Here is a 15,354-nt window from a genome sequence, read left to right as displayed (position 1 = left end):
AAAATCTTGTTGGTGTTTAACTAGAAGTAACACCCTGTACATGCCACCAATACAGGGATGAAGTTTCACGGAAGGGACGGGATCCACGGTGTCTCAACAATTAATATTTAATATGGTACCACAAGTTGGAGGGAAAAATAGCAAGAAAAAAAGTCAAAAAAATTAAAATCAATCGCTTAGGGCCAGCCAACAATATTTTGATGGGGGTGTCAAATCGAAAAAAGAACCAAATGTATTTTCTAAAATCCAAATTGGTAGTGTAGGGGTAGAGTTGCTTAAATTTATGTATATATGAGCTTCCACGTAAAAATCGTACCACTTCGACACTGCACCGATCTACCTTTTTTCAATGACTGTTTGCTAGTTTATTTCACTTATTATACATAAATAAGACTCAAATATCAATTTTCTATATCCACAAATAGCAGAAGAATCCATGTATGCACTTAAATATGTTCAATATGTGAAGAAAGAAAATATATGAGGAAGAAAGGAGGTAGCCTCTAGAAGGAAAAAACAATCTCAAAATTCAAAAATATGCCAATAACCATAATCGTAAAAATGAAATGTTTATCTGCTTTTTTGTCGTATTTGAGCATGCTTGTGTGTTTTTTTTTAATTTTTTAGCAAAATATACATAAATATGAAATAAAAATGTTTCTACTAAAGAGCTAATTCAGCATGAATATGTGTATTCAAGAAGAAGACGAAGAAAAAGGAGATGGACATTTCTCATGTAGATATAAAAATCGAAAAAATGAAAATATAAACGGTTGTTCATAAGTTTTAAACCTCTCACTTTACATTGTAATTATTTTGGCACCAAATCAGTCAATCATAAATCCTATTAGTTCACATTGAAAAGAAATTTCATTCTCAGTACAGGGTAAAAATAGAACCAAACAAATTTTCACTCCCTTAGTCGTCATTCAAAACTTATGGAATGAATTCGAAGTTTTTCTTAACCATGGAAAAACGCCCATTCAAATTTATTGACTTTTATCCTAAAAAAGAGCTTAAATTTAATTAAATATACAATTAAGGAGCTCTGTGAGACCAATATGTCTAGGATTGACCAACATCCACTCGCCCAAGGACTACACAAACCTGGACTAAACTTTGAATAAAGATTTATCGGAATCCAAATAGACAAATATACAAAATTGGTGATAAAATAGAAATTTGAACGCCATCATCACGTTGAGTTGTCTGTGAGGATTTGAAAATGATGCCCTATAAATTAAGGTACATTCAAAACATCAATACCTGAACCAGCATGACGAAAGTCGAACGTTGTCAATAATTGTTTTAAGTTTGTACGCTAAGACTAAGAATTTTTTTTAGCGATGAAAAAAAAAGGGATTTTAACAAAAAAATCATTGGACATAAAATTCGACTCTGCTCCACCTCCAATGTTTTGGCCTTGGACAGTAAAACCACACGTGCTCTACCAAAAGCCGATATCTGATGGTCAGGGCCTGAGTGTCGAGTTTTTTTTTTTTTTTTTGCCTGACGGTCTCTGTATGAACCAGGATGATTACATCACAAGTATTTTAAAAGCTGTGGTGCTTCCATCGTTTGAAAATAACCCCTTATTAGTTTAATTAGCAATATGGGGCTCCTATACATATCGGACTCTGAATTCAAGAAGGGTTGGGACACCACATTCAATTTTAGAACAAAAATCAATGTGGCCAACTTCAAGTTTAGATACCAATCCCTCCAATTATTTTGCAAAGAAATATTTAGAATTGAAGTCCGGTCATATCAAAGTTTGAATACTCTACGAAATGTCATCGAAACTGCATGGACGAACTACTCAAAAAATGATTCTAACACCATACAACTCATTTCAACATAGACTATTATCAATAGTTTCGAATGATGGTGGATATAAAGAATAGGTCATTCATAAAATTAATTGGTATTTATATGCTAATATACTTTTATAGTAACTAAATTTAGATATTTTTATTGTTAAATTATTAATTGCATTAATGATGAGGTTCAAAACTTCTGAATCCCCCTGTGTATATATATATAAATATTATGAAATTTTTTAAATGATTTCTTAAGTTTTGATATTATTTGGAATATTCTAATAGATAAGGGGGCTTTTTCAAGTAGATAATTACATATATGTCTATTTAATAAACAAAGAAAAATTAGAGAGGGAGCCCCCTTAAGGACTAGTATAACAACAACATAAGCCATCTATATAATATACTAATATTATATAGAAGAAAAAGAAGACTTGCAACAATATCGAAAATGACATTCTAAATTTAATTCAGTAAATCATGAAAAATTCTATAGGTACTCATGTATCAAGGGTAGGGTTATCCAATTGCTGTCAAAAATTGATCAACTACAAACATAAATCAATATTTTTCATTTTTAGAACTTTCAATGTTTTTTTTTTCGCCCAACTACTGGGTACTTTTATTAACTTACTGTTAGTAAGAATACTTAAAATGAAAAATATAGTTAAATTTTAGTAATGTTATAATGATTGTAAGACTAACAGCTTGCTGAATGACTAATTTGTGTAGAAAAATAATAAAAATATTTGATAATAACTCATTATGGATTATTATGAAGATATAATTCTCAATCATGGTTCTCCAATTTTAAAAGATTTAATGTTTATTGAATTATTACTCACGAATTGTGATGGTTAACCCATTACTGGCCATCGACCCTAGAGGAACGTAAATATATGCAAAGTTTATCTAGGTACGATGATGCATCTTGTGTATCTAAAATGTTTTTAATCGTCTTATCTAGTTAATAAATACTATTCCTATGATTTCAGATCTTATTTAGATTAAATTATTCAGTAGTTGCTTCACAGCACGCGTACAAGGTCAAAAAATGTTTGAAATTTCAAATAACATGAACTGTGCAACCTCTGTTCGTAACTTTGCGTATGTTCATTATTATTCATTATTCTACTATTACTTTGAACTTTAACTATAGACTTTGGGCTACAATTTATTTTTTCATAACCCTTTCCAAAAAATGAATTATTTAACATAAAAAATACTCTAGTATTTGTTCACCTTCCTCAGAGTATGTTGGGTATGTCTCATAGCAAAACATAATTACATCAAATATTTGCATAAATGGAAACTAAATAACTATAATTATCACACAGTCTATGACAAATTGAACCAAATGTCTTGCTTTACTCCAAAATGAATAATTTCACAATAAATAAACTTGTATCCATGAAATTTAGGGGAAAAAAATGACTCTGAAGAAGGTCCAAAATTTACTTGAAAAAGGGGAAATCCATATAACTTTCTATTTTAACACTAAATTATTATTATAATAGTATGAAATTAATGGATAAATAAATACAAATGATTAAAATGAGATCATTCTCATTTGGCAATAAGATGGAATTATAACATCAAAATATAAAGATTTTAACATGTCGTGTATAACAAATAACGAAATGATCTCCGGAATGAGAAGAATGATTAAGACTGATGAAATGCATAAAAAATTCCATTTGACAAATCCACATCTGATATTGTTATTGCAGGCTTAAGTCCACTAAAGTGACTTTTTAAAACTTTTTACCTTCATACTTTTGGTCTTAAAGGCCTTTTTTTGTTAAATCAAGTTTTTAGAGTATAACTACGATTCAGTGCCATATTTGGATATGTAAGAACAATATAGATGAATTAAAATAAATAACAAAAAGATACAAACATTTCAGCATATGAAAAATGAATTATTTACAAAATAATAAATGTATATAACTAACAAAAAATTAATATAACTAGTAATATACTCATATGTAACAAATAATTTGGATGACAGGGGATTAAAACAAGTTGATATTTTCTTCATATTCAAATTATTTGATAGTTATAAACTTATAAGCAACTCATCTTTTTTCCACAAATATTGTTATAATCTATATTAACAAAACCTAACCTATGTTGTTACAGAAAATTATGAAGAAGAGGTTTTCTTCCACCTCCAGGCAAGCAGTAATTTTTAGCCCTTTCTTATCTGAAGGTATGATTTTGACAAGTTCAACTTTTAGAGTTTTAAGCTTATTTTTATTTAATTTCTTCATAAATATATTAAACTTAATTAACCAAAAATCAATCAAATCGACCTTTTGTATAAATTGAAATATAAGGTATATTCTTTATCTTCAATTCAGAGCACTGAATTAAAATATGAAAAATATATTAGTTTCTATTTAAAGTCCTTCATATAGTTCGATTTTTGGGGATTATTTACATTTTTATTAATTGTAATCAAGATAAAGTAATAAATAATTCAATTTTCAAATACTAAAATGTTTGTATCAATTTATTATTTCTTTGATTTTCATCTATAAAGTTCTTTCATATCCAAATGTGGTACTGAATCGTAGTTATACTCTTTACACTTGATTTAAAAAAAGTATTTAAAGGCCACACCTGTACTGGTTAAAAGTTTTAATGTTCTTTTTCGTGTTCTGCTGCTTAAATAGCAGTAATGAATGTGGGTATAATTATTTTAAAAGGACGGGGAACGGCTTGGATCTCATGGGTATTACTGCGAACCAGCAGTGGTTAATGGAAAGGTATCAAATTTACACAAAATATTTTGAATAGTGACGAGTGTACTCTAAGAGTACACATAAGACATTTCAATGTAAGTTGTTTTAACTGGTTAAATATATAAGAAAGATAAAAAGAATACAGGTTCCATTTATGCAATATTCCTTTGCCATCAATGAGGATAGGTAGAGTCTATATAGGATAGGTATGTATGGGTAGGTTCATGGAAAAATTTAAAAAAATAACAATGTCAAACTCAATATTTTTTTAGAAGGAGAGGAGGTCAGGTCTCATGGCGCTACATTAGATTAGCTAAAACAGCTAAAACGAGAAAGGCATGGAATAAAAAAAGACATTGAGTGGAATTACTATTACGTCGGTTCTAATTTCTACTTATAGTGCAATAAGAACTTACACATAGTACTTTTCTAAAAGTCATCAAGGTTACTCACCATCTTTCATAGGCACACGCATTCGTTGTTAAATTATAGTCCTCATAAATTAAGTAAGAATGATAACAGCTGATGGTTAGATTGCGAAGTACAAAAAAGAGACACAATAAAAAAAATGATTGGGATTTACAACTCTATGCAAAGGCTCAGCTTCACATTAAATAACATTTTCTTAATCAATATATATGTTATGAATTAATATTTATATAACTTAAATCGTAAAATTTTGGATAAAAAAATAATAGATTTGATTTAGTTATACGTGTACTATTTACTTATGATATAAATTAGAATATGAGTTTGTTTTGTCATTTTGATTAGTTGTTAATTCTATTAATTTTATTAGATACTTAATGAAGTAACGTCTAGACGTGATTGATTGAATGAATGCTCAGTAGACAAAAGTATTATATGGAAAAAATTTGTTACTTATTGCATATATCGGCGAAGATTTACATGCAATCCGACAGTCCTATATAGTTTTAAATAAATACCCCTAACTCTGAATGCTTAAATTTTTTTTGTCTGGCATATTGTCATGATTTGTTTTATTTTGTTCATTAAAATTACAACTTTGATTTCATATTTATTGAGTCAATAAACGTTTACAATCTCCATGTTTATACGTACATATATAAGTGTGTTTATGTCTGCCTCTGCTTCGTTATAAAATTGTAATAATAGGTTTAATAAAGTCTACAAAGAGCTTTGACTAATAAAATTTATGTTTAGTAAATATTAAACTGAAGTAATGAAACATTCCTATAACATATTTACCTATTTGAAATATGGGTTCACTCCATCTCTTAAGCCCTGGGTGTAAATTTAATTATGACAAATTTTTATTTAACTGTGCATTGAGTAAAACTCCATTATATAGAGGACCTGTCCTTGCTTTGTCCCTATTGTTAAAATCACCCATAAATTTTTGAATGAATATTCTTTTCCTCACCTGATCTTTTTGGTCACTTCAAAGGCTGGTTGAAGTATGTCATTGAGGTCAAAGGTATTCCTTTTAAGTAATATAGGAATTTATGTTTTTTGTGAGATATTGTTAATTATAGTTTTGTCTGGTAATAAATAATTACAAGATAAGGACAAAAATGTGTCATAATTTAATTTATTCCGGGTATCTACAAATAAATTGTTAATTGCATGCATTTTATACAATTTGAGATAAATATAACCTACTCCATTTTTATTCCCATTATCTAGTGATGAGTTACTCCAACACAAATGACCTTAGCATCCAAGAAGATTTAAACAAACTCTACGATACAAAACCTGTCAAGGTACACACCAACTCCTTAAATGAAAAAGAACATCCTCATTTGGACTCTGATCGTACTCCCTATTTCGACTTTATACATTCCGGAGATGTAACAGCCGTTCTTGGTAAAACGGCAATATTAAACTGTCGTGTGAAGAATCTTGGAAATAAAACGGTGAGTGTTTTCATTTAATATTGATGATTTAGCTTTTTTCTTTGTATACCTTCGTTAACAATATTAAGTCAAATTAGGTATTAATAGTAGCTACTAATATATACATTGATTTCTTAGATATTATGATAAAAGATCAAACAATAAAGGTGGGGGGGGGGGATCGAGAAATTTGCTGAATAAGAAATTTTATATGATATGTAGAAGTCAATTAATGTTTGAAAACTCTTTACATTGAATTTTTTTAATCTTACGTAAAAGAACTTTTTTGTTCCATTAGAAAGCTCACAAAAGTATAGGAAAATAGATGAATATTTATTTATGGATCCGATATCTAACATCGTAGTATATTTTCAATAATAATTGTTTGTGTGTACGTATTTAGTATATACAACCAAAGGTACAAAATAAAGTTGACTCCCTCAAGTACTAAATTAAAGTTATTTGTTGTTTTTTTACTTTTAGATAAAAGACTTACTTTATGCTTGCCAAAGACATACATTAGTTAACTCTTCTTATTAAACTTTTATCATCAACAAAAATTACAGCGTTAACATTTAATCATTTTTATGTATTTTTAGCTTCCCTGTTTCTATTTGATAGAATATATGATTATTTACCAGCTGACACTTAAATACCATATTACTTATGCATAACATGTTTTTATTTCGACATTTTTTTAATCTCCATTGTTGAATTTTGGGATCTGAATTAAAAAAATCCTTTGCCATTTTTTTGATCAATAACTTTGTTAGTAAAATATTTTTTGTCAAGACAAATATTTACAAAAATATCATATGTGTAATAAACAATTGCCACCATTTTTTTAGAAATTTTCTTATATGGATATCGTTTTATACCAGAATCTTCTCTCCAAAACGTACCAAATTCCCAATTAATTTAATTAAAATAGATTAAGAATTACTGGTCTAGGGCAAAAATGAATTAATATTTGGTTTTGACCAATTATATTTATGAACTGTGTTATAAATTTTTTAATTTGCTACTCGCTTTTTCAAATGTTACTTTTTTAATATAGTTAAAAGTAGAAATCAAAGTAGGCAGCTGATCCCTACAAAACACGCAAAATATATGAAAAATGATTTATCCTTTTATTAAGCCCTGTTATCATAGAGGAAAAAGTTTTTTATGGTAGATTCTTTTAGCAAATGTATGCAATTATATTTTACTACATTGAAGCTGGGTTTCTTTTACGTAAGAAACCTGGAAAATGAAATCAAATTTATGACAATTGTTTGACTATACCTCATGATAGGAATGGTAATTTTTTTTATGTGAAAGGGCGACATTAAATAAATTGTAATGTTAAAAGTTAGATTCCTTAAAGTTATATTGATTAAAATACTAAATATATACCATGTCAACACAAAAACAAATGATAAAAATTATCGACAAAATTGTGTGTGAATTACATTTGTATTATTCGACATCGTCAAATCAACTTTTAGCATAAAAAAAGTATTATAAACTATTTTAAGACACCACTACAAATAGCATTGAAAATAATCAAATTTGATCGTAACATTTAAAGAATGATAAATTTTTTAGTTTTATTTGAAAACGAATAGAAGTTCTACACTAAAGCAAATTTTTTTTTATATTTTAACTTATCCCAGAAATTTGAGTAGAAAGCCAATAATTGACTCAAATTTGATTATAAAATAGTGAACTGTATGTGTGCTAAATATGAAGTAAAAAATTTTTTACGGGATTTTGTCCTTTCTCAATATTTGTTTAAAATTGTTAGGACGTATGTTAATAGCTAAAATAAAAAAGAAATAAATTAAAAGGACATGTGTAAACTAACAAAATACAAGTAACCACATAATGGCTAAGAGATCATGTGTCCATATTGTAAACAAATAACCAAGTAACAAAACAATTATATTGATTTTCCCAAAGGTTCCCCAAAATATTAACAATTTATTTGTATATTGTATTGTCAGTACTCGATTCTCTAATGCCCTGGTTCCTTTTTAGTACTTTGAATGCTGATTAGTTAAGCTCAAATTAGCTATAATAAAACTGTGAACAATTTTCTACTCTTAAGTGAAAAGTAATTCTATAGGAGTTGACTTATAGATTGAACTGTTTTTAGCATATTTTTGGAGAAGAAAATTTTGAGAGATAAAATAAAAATTGATTAATTTGCTTTAGTCATTCATATTTAAAAGTAGAAACATAAAACGACTTAGCTCAATGGACAACGTGCTCGGGAGAAATAATATAATCTTTACTCATACTTAATCAGTGCAACTTAATCTGACCAATGAAACGATCATCCAAAAAACTTCAAACTTCACATTAATCGTTTCATATAAGCTTTTGGCGGGTCATACTCCCCCTCTCCCCTTAAGAAACAAAGGGAATGACAACGATTAAGCATTGTGTAGCGTCAAAATTAATATATATGACTAAGGAAATATTTTTGAAGTCAAAACCCATTATCCACTTATCGATCATGGAATTCATGATAATAACTTTTTTAGAGGGCGTTGTCCACTATGGCTCCATCTTTTGCGAGGCTACATGTGACAATCGGAGCGCAGTTTCTACCTCCTGAACTTATATTATAGTTAGAATTGCCATCTTTGTAATGAAAAACTATGTTAACTGCTTCGAAAAAGAAAAATGATTGTAAAGTGTGCTCTTTTTTTTCTTTTGGTTCTTTCATTCTTAGTGTTTATTTGTCTCTTTGAAGTAAGCTTTCTCGCTTATCTTTGGTGTAAATTGTTTAAAATGCAAAATTAAATATATTTATATAAATTCAAGTATAATTACAATATTTCCCCTGCACTAATACTATTTTAAATGTATAAGGTTGTCTTGTTTTTAAAAGTAATCTACTTTCTCCACCAAAAATCATGTAGCAATAAGTTGATATTTATAAGTGTCTTAATTCAGTAGTATCATATGTCTTGCTTCTGCTTTTCCTCGCACTATTTTTTACTTACAAATATATCAACAGTAATAATATTAGATATATATAAGCTGCATAAAATAACCCAATAAATCAATTTATAAGACACTTGCCCCTGTTATAAAACGACCTATATGCTTTTATTCAGATTCTAAAAATTTTGATCCCACACAAGCAAGAAGTCTGCTTTATCCGAACCAATTATTAATGGTGATGCATCTGATGAGAATCTTATAATTATTACTTATTTTAGGGAAAATGAGCACATTAGGCGAATAAAAATTAATTCCACCTCTTAATTTGTAAAATTACAACTTGTACAGGTATATTGTCCAAGTTATTTTATACATAAACAGGGATGTCAGTTTCTACTGGTCTTGTAGCTATATTTAACAAATATTGATTTTATCAAGCTAATATTTTGCGTTTTCTACAGAAAAAGTTTCCATTTGGACAGAGTCTAATATAGTACCAAGAGTATACAAATTGATAACTTACCGAAAAAAGGAGTTGTAGTTTAAATGAGTTTATGTGACCGGCATTCCTTAAAAAGAGGAAAAAATAGTTTTTGACGTCCCTAATTATATTAAACTAATATAAGAAAAAACATCAAGAAAATAAAGATATTTTTCATAAAGAGTTTTTTTTTTAGAAACAAAAAACCATTGTGCATTCAGTTGAGACGATCTTATATGATATGTATTTTGCAGACTTTTTATCCTTTCTTTATTTAACTATTATAATGGTACATTATCCTAATTTACTGGCGCATTTCGACGTATTAATTCACAGCAATATAATCATATATCTTTGAGAAGGAACAAAATTAGCAATATATGTATGTACATTGTTTTGCAAATGAAGCTCATAATTCCAAATGAGCTCAGAAATTTAAAATAAACGGCTTTCATTCCAATAAACATATTACTTTATGGGTTAAAAAACTCTAGCATGGTTGGTTTGAGTAGAGCCTCTTAGCCTCATTTTGAAATGATTGAAGTTCTTCCTTTTATTTGTAGCAATTCATTATATATGGATATGTGTGTATACATATAATATATCCAAAGCACATAGCGAAGAGAATGGAATAACAGGCATGTGTATATATGTGTGTACATCTACATAAATATATACATAGAATATTCCCTCTTCCTATTCTTGTTTGTTACAAAGCTATTAATCATTTATTATTTTCTTTGAAAATCTATATATTTTCTGAACTTACCCTACTTTTCCTTGCTATTTTCATTGCTCTGTACAATACATAAATGTCTATTTTACTTTGAACAATTGTTTAAACAGAAATAACCTCCTTTTCTTCTAAAATAACAAACAACGGAAAAGTGAGAGTTTCAACAATATAACTTTTAAAACAGATATTGGATAATTCTTTGCCAATTATCTCTGAGATAAAATTTTACGTATTGTTATAGTGTAGTGGTACTTAATTTGAATTTCATTCAACACCAGGGGTTCAGCCACGGCTTTAACACTTATCTTTTTTAAAAGGGCCATTCTAAAGCTAAAATTAAAAAATTTGTCATACAATAAATATTACTCGGAAAAAATTATGGAAGGTCAAAAACTTATTTTTTCATATTACAGTCGAAAAAAAGTGATGTCAGCTAAAAAAGTTGGTACCCTAGTCGAAAAAAATATGATATTAGAAGGACATTTTGAAAAAAAAACCACCCGCCTTGCAATGGCCAATAGAGTTTGTCTTGCAAAACCAAATTTTACTAATCCAAAATCCGTTTCCCCCATGAGTTGAGGTTTAGTATGGGTAAGAATGTCCTGCAATTATTTTTTCCTGCAGTAAAAATTCGAAGGGCTACTTCCGGTTAGTTCTAAAACTTCTTCAAAAATGATGTTAGATGCACAATATTTTTTTTAGTAATGTAATATGAGTGTAAAAAACATTTTTTATTATATAAAAAAATCGCTTTGTTAATTAAAAACAAGATTTTTTACTAGACTTGTGGACTTTATCAAAGAAATATAGTGTAGAGTATTATAAGTTGCAATTTTTCTTCCTTCGTTTATTTTTTTTTTCAACAAGTTATAGTAAACTGAATTATGTACAATACACATATATGAACATTTGTAATATAAATTTTATACTTCTTCATAGTAAATAAAAATATTTTTATATAGCAAAAAAATGAATACAAATACGACAAAGTTTGGTATTTGGGAGTTTGATTTGTGAAAATTTAGAAACTATTGGCTTTTTTAAGAAATATCAAATTGAGTATGTAGTTGAGACCTTGACATTGGTCAAGGCACAACAGAATTTGCGTTTCTTACACACCCGAAATGGATTTGATGTAAAATGTTTATTGCCTATAAAATCTTTGCAATTTTACTTTTAAAGAAAGTAACAGTATTGCCTGTAGGGTTGTTTAGTCTTACCAGTGCCATTATTAATTACTGAGTACTTCGAACAACAAAGAACATAACTAAGCATTGGGTAGCTATGATTATATCCTTTAGTTTATAAAATTAATTTCTTCATTCTATAAGTTATCGAACTTCAAACAACTATCATTTATTTGCACTTATCATGGCTTCAGGAACAAGGAGCACTCAGGAGCACTTTTTATTTGGATATTCCCGCGATTTCCCCTTAAATGCTCTGCCAAGTAAGCTAGACTTAATGAGATATTACATCTACCTTAAAAATAAATATCCCAATGGAGTAAGACTTTCAAAAAAAATAACAATGTCAATGAATGTTAAAAGTATTTGGGAGATGGTTAGCATCCCTCCCTACGACATCAAGTACCTCAAGCAAAAAATTGACAAATTCTTGGTTCTCATCAAGGACCAAGTAAAGAAGATGAATGTACAAGACCGATCTAGTGATGAACTTGTTGGTGAGTTTTTGAAAAAGACGCCAGAACTTTTTGATATTGCTTTATGATCTTGCTATAAGAATAAAAAAACTAGTTATTCTAAAGTGAAAAATTGCACATGTGACTCCTTCAAAAAAATACCTCGGAATGAATTTCATTTCTACATGGATCAAAACTTTTTTTTAAACTCATGATCACTTCAAGGCAGCAAGTCAGTCCTACGGAGATAATTATACAAAATTTGCTCAAAGGCAAGAAAGAAAAGATTCAATGGTAAAACGAACAGAAAGAGAAACAGAAAGAATAACTACTTTGGACAAAGAAAAAGAAGAATCTAAACAACAAAATTACATTTTTGGTGATTATAGAAGCAATTTGGATTATTATGACACGCCAAATAATCAAGTATGCCAACCAGCAGTACAAAAAAACAATACTGAACTCCAGGAATCTAGCAAAACTCTTATGAGGTATGGTCTTTCAGTTCGTTCTGCTGCAGCATATGGAAATACATTATTAAGAGATCTGAAGCAAGCTACTCCCCAAAATTTACTTTCAACATCAAAAGAGGTTAGACAAGTAAAGAAAGATCTATATCATATTAGTCAAATTGCTGAAGATAACAAAGAATTCATTTGCAACAAGTTTGATGGTCGCTGAGATCTTAAAAAAACTTTGCCCGGGTCTGAAAGACCTGAAATATTGAGGAGCAGATCACAGTAATTGTAGAACCAGAAGGTAAATATATCACCCATTTTTCCCTATTTCTGGAAAAGCAGAACACATTGCAAGATAATTATTTTCTTCAATTTCTGAATCTGGCAGTTTTCATTCTATCAGAGCCATCGGGTGCGATGGAACTACATTAAATACAGGGCACAAAGGTGGCATCATCAAAAATTAGGCACTCTTTTACAATGGATTATTTGCATGCTCCATTTTAATGAATTACCCTTCAAAAAACTATTTGAATTTTATCATGGAAGATCTACCGGACCCAACACATTTAGAGGAGAATTAGGAATGTTTATGTCAAACTTTTCATGCCTAACTGATCCAATGAAATATGAAGGCATCAAAGGATGCGTTCTAAACGTCAATGATTCTTTTAAAAACAAACTTAGTCTGGATCAAAATTACTTTTTAGAAATTTGCACACATGTTCCAAATGGACCACATTCTATCACAATGCCTTTCCTAAAAACATCCAGGAACTGTCCACAATGCTAGATAGATTACTACAGCATCCACTCTTCTGAGATTCTATATCCAAACCAGAAATCCATCATAAGAGCTTAAAAGAATGGTAGTGATCATTCTTAATATTTATGGACTAACATTTGTAAACATTAAAAAGAATGATCATGTTAGATATGCTTCTCAGCACTATTTCTTTGTATTACATCAAGGACGTCAGCATCTTACAAAAGAGGAACGAAATGTGGTTGCAAATTCATTCAAAGTTAATTCATTCGGTGTACACCCAGAAGCTATACATTTAGGCGCTTTATTTGACTCGGACAAAAATACCAGAAGGACAGCAGTCAATATAATCATGAAAGACAGAGAAAAAAGAAAAACTGGATCAGTTAGGCAATATATTCGCCAAACTGATTACTTAAACTTCAATGCAAAAAGTTATTTGGAGTTTGTTGATTTATCATCGAATCTAAATAGTTTTTTAACGGAACTTCCTTTAACTTTTGACATTAAAAAAGAAGAATTTTTGAAGTGCATTGAAGGATAACTTTTGGATTTACCAGACATCCCGTGCCATTCCCAAAATGTGGAAAGATGTGTCGTATCAACTACTAAAGAAGCTAAACTAATACCGCCTGAAAGAACTAGACATCATAGATTATTAACAATATATAATTCAAGATCAAAAATATCAAAAAACTTTCAAAAGTTAGATTTTATAGCTTTAGATAATGATAACTAATTATCAATGTTACTCTTGCAATCCTTTTTCGATATTTTTATAAACATCAAAAATAATATAATCTTATATATTTTTGTTATTTTTTAAAAGCATAGAATTGGTATATAACTTATATTAGAAATGTCCTTATATGTGTATTGTACATAATTTAGTTTACTATTATTTTTTGAAAAAAAGTAAAACGAAGGACGAAGAATTGCAACGCGCTTTATATTACTCTACACTATATTTCTTTGAGAAGGTCCACAAGTGTAGTGAAAACCCTCGTTTTTTAACTAACAAAGCGATTTTTTTATAAAAAATGTTTTTTACACTCGTAGTACATTACAAAAAAAAAATTATTGTAGATGGAACATCATTCTTGGAGAAGTTTTATAATTAACTGGAAGTGTTGACCGGAAGTAGCCCTTCGAATTTTTGCTAAAGGAAAAAAATATTGCAGGACATTCTCACCCATAGTAAACCTCAACTCTTGGTAGAAACGGATTTTGGATTAGTAAAAATTGGTTTCGTAAGACACACTCTAATGGCCAACCAACAAGTTCATGCGCTGTATAAAGAGCATTTTCACTGGATATCATCATACTGGAAGTTAACAATCTTTGGTTTGCATAAATATTTAAAGTTTACAAGGCTACAAAACCATATTATGTTAGCATATAGGGAGGTATATACAAATAAAAGACAGAATAATGTTATAACTATAAATTAGCTTGTTTTTACAGCATAGTAATTGGTAAAATATTGGCCTGATACCTATCACCTTTTTTTAAATTAAAATACTATTTAGGTTTCTTTAAAAAATATTAACTACAGTAATTAGTTTTTTACATTGCATTGGAACGTCATAATATAGATTAAATATTTGCTCAGTGTTTTAAAACTATCTTGTAGATACCCGTAAATTACCCTTCAAAAGCTATTTGCTGGAGTTGAGCATTAAAATGTATTTTGAGAAATATCAATATTTCAGTTTCCGCCGTAGTATTTCCTATTTGAGATGTTAAAAAAAATTACTACTAAAGTAATGCAATTATTCTTAATAATATAAGCATATGCAATGGCTTATTTCTATAAAACTTAAGCAATTGTACATACTGTGTGAGTACTCATATACCTATGAGTGTGTCTAAAGATTTATAAAATATGTCCTA

The 15,354-nt window shown here is 28.9% G+C and overlaps 1 protein-coding gene across 4 annotated transcripts in view; it reads left to right on the top strand.

Annotated features, from left to right (window-relative positions):
* The window catches only part of LOC121116731 (neurotrimin), a 103,467-nt gene that overhangs the window by 60,704 nt on the left and 27,409 nt on the right, over window positions 1-15,354 (top strand). For all 4 annotated transcript variants that reach the window (XM_040711026.2, XM_071887771.1, XM_071887772.1 and 1 more), the window contains exon 3: window positions 6,236-6,465. In XM_040711026.2, the coding sequence (XP_040566960.1) occupies window positions 6,236-6,465 (230 nt within the window). The remainder of the gene's footprint in view (window positions 1-6,235; window positions 6,466-15,354) is intronic.

The sequence above is a fragment of the Lepeophtheirus salmonis genome, chromosome 4 (assembly GCF_016086655.4).
Source record: "Lepeophtheirus salmonis chromosome 4, UVic_Lsal_1.4, whole genome shotgun sequence".
Lineage (NCBI taxonomy): Eukaryota > Metazoa > Arthropoda > Copepoda > Siphonostomatoida > Caligidae > Lepeophtheirus > Lepeophtheirus salmonis.
Note: the sequence above shows the minus strand (reverse complement) of the source record. Positions and strands in the feature narration are given on the sequence as shown.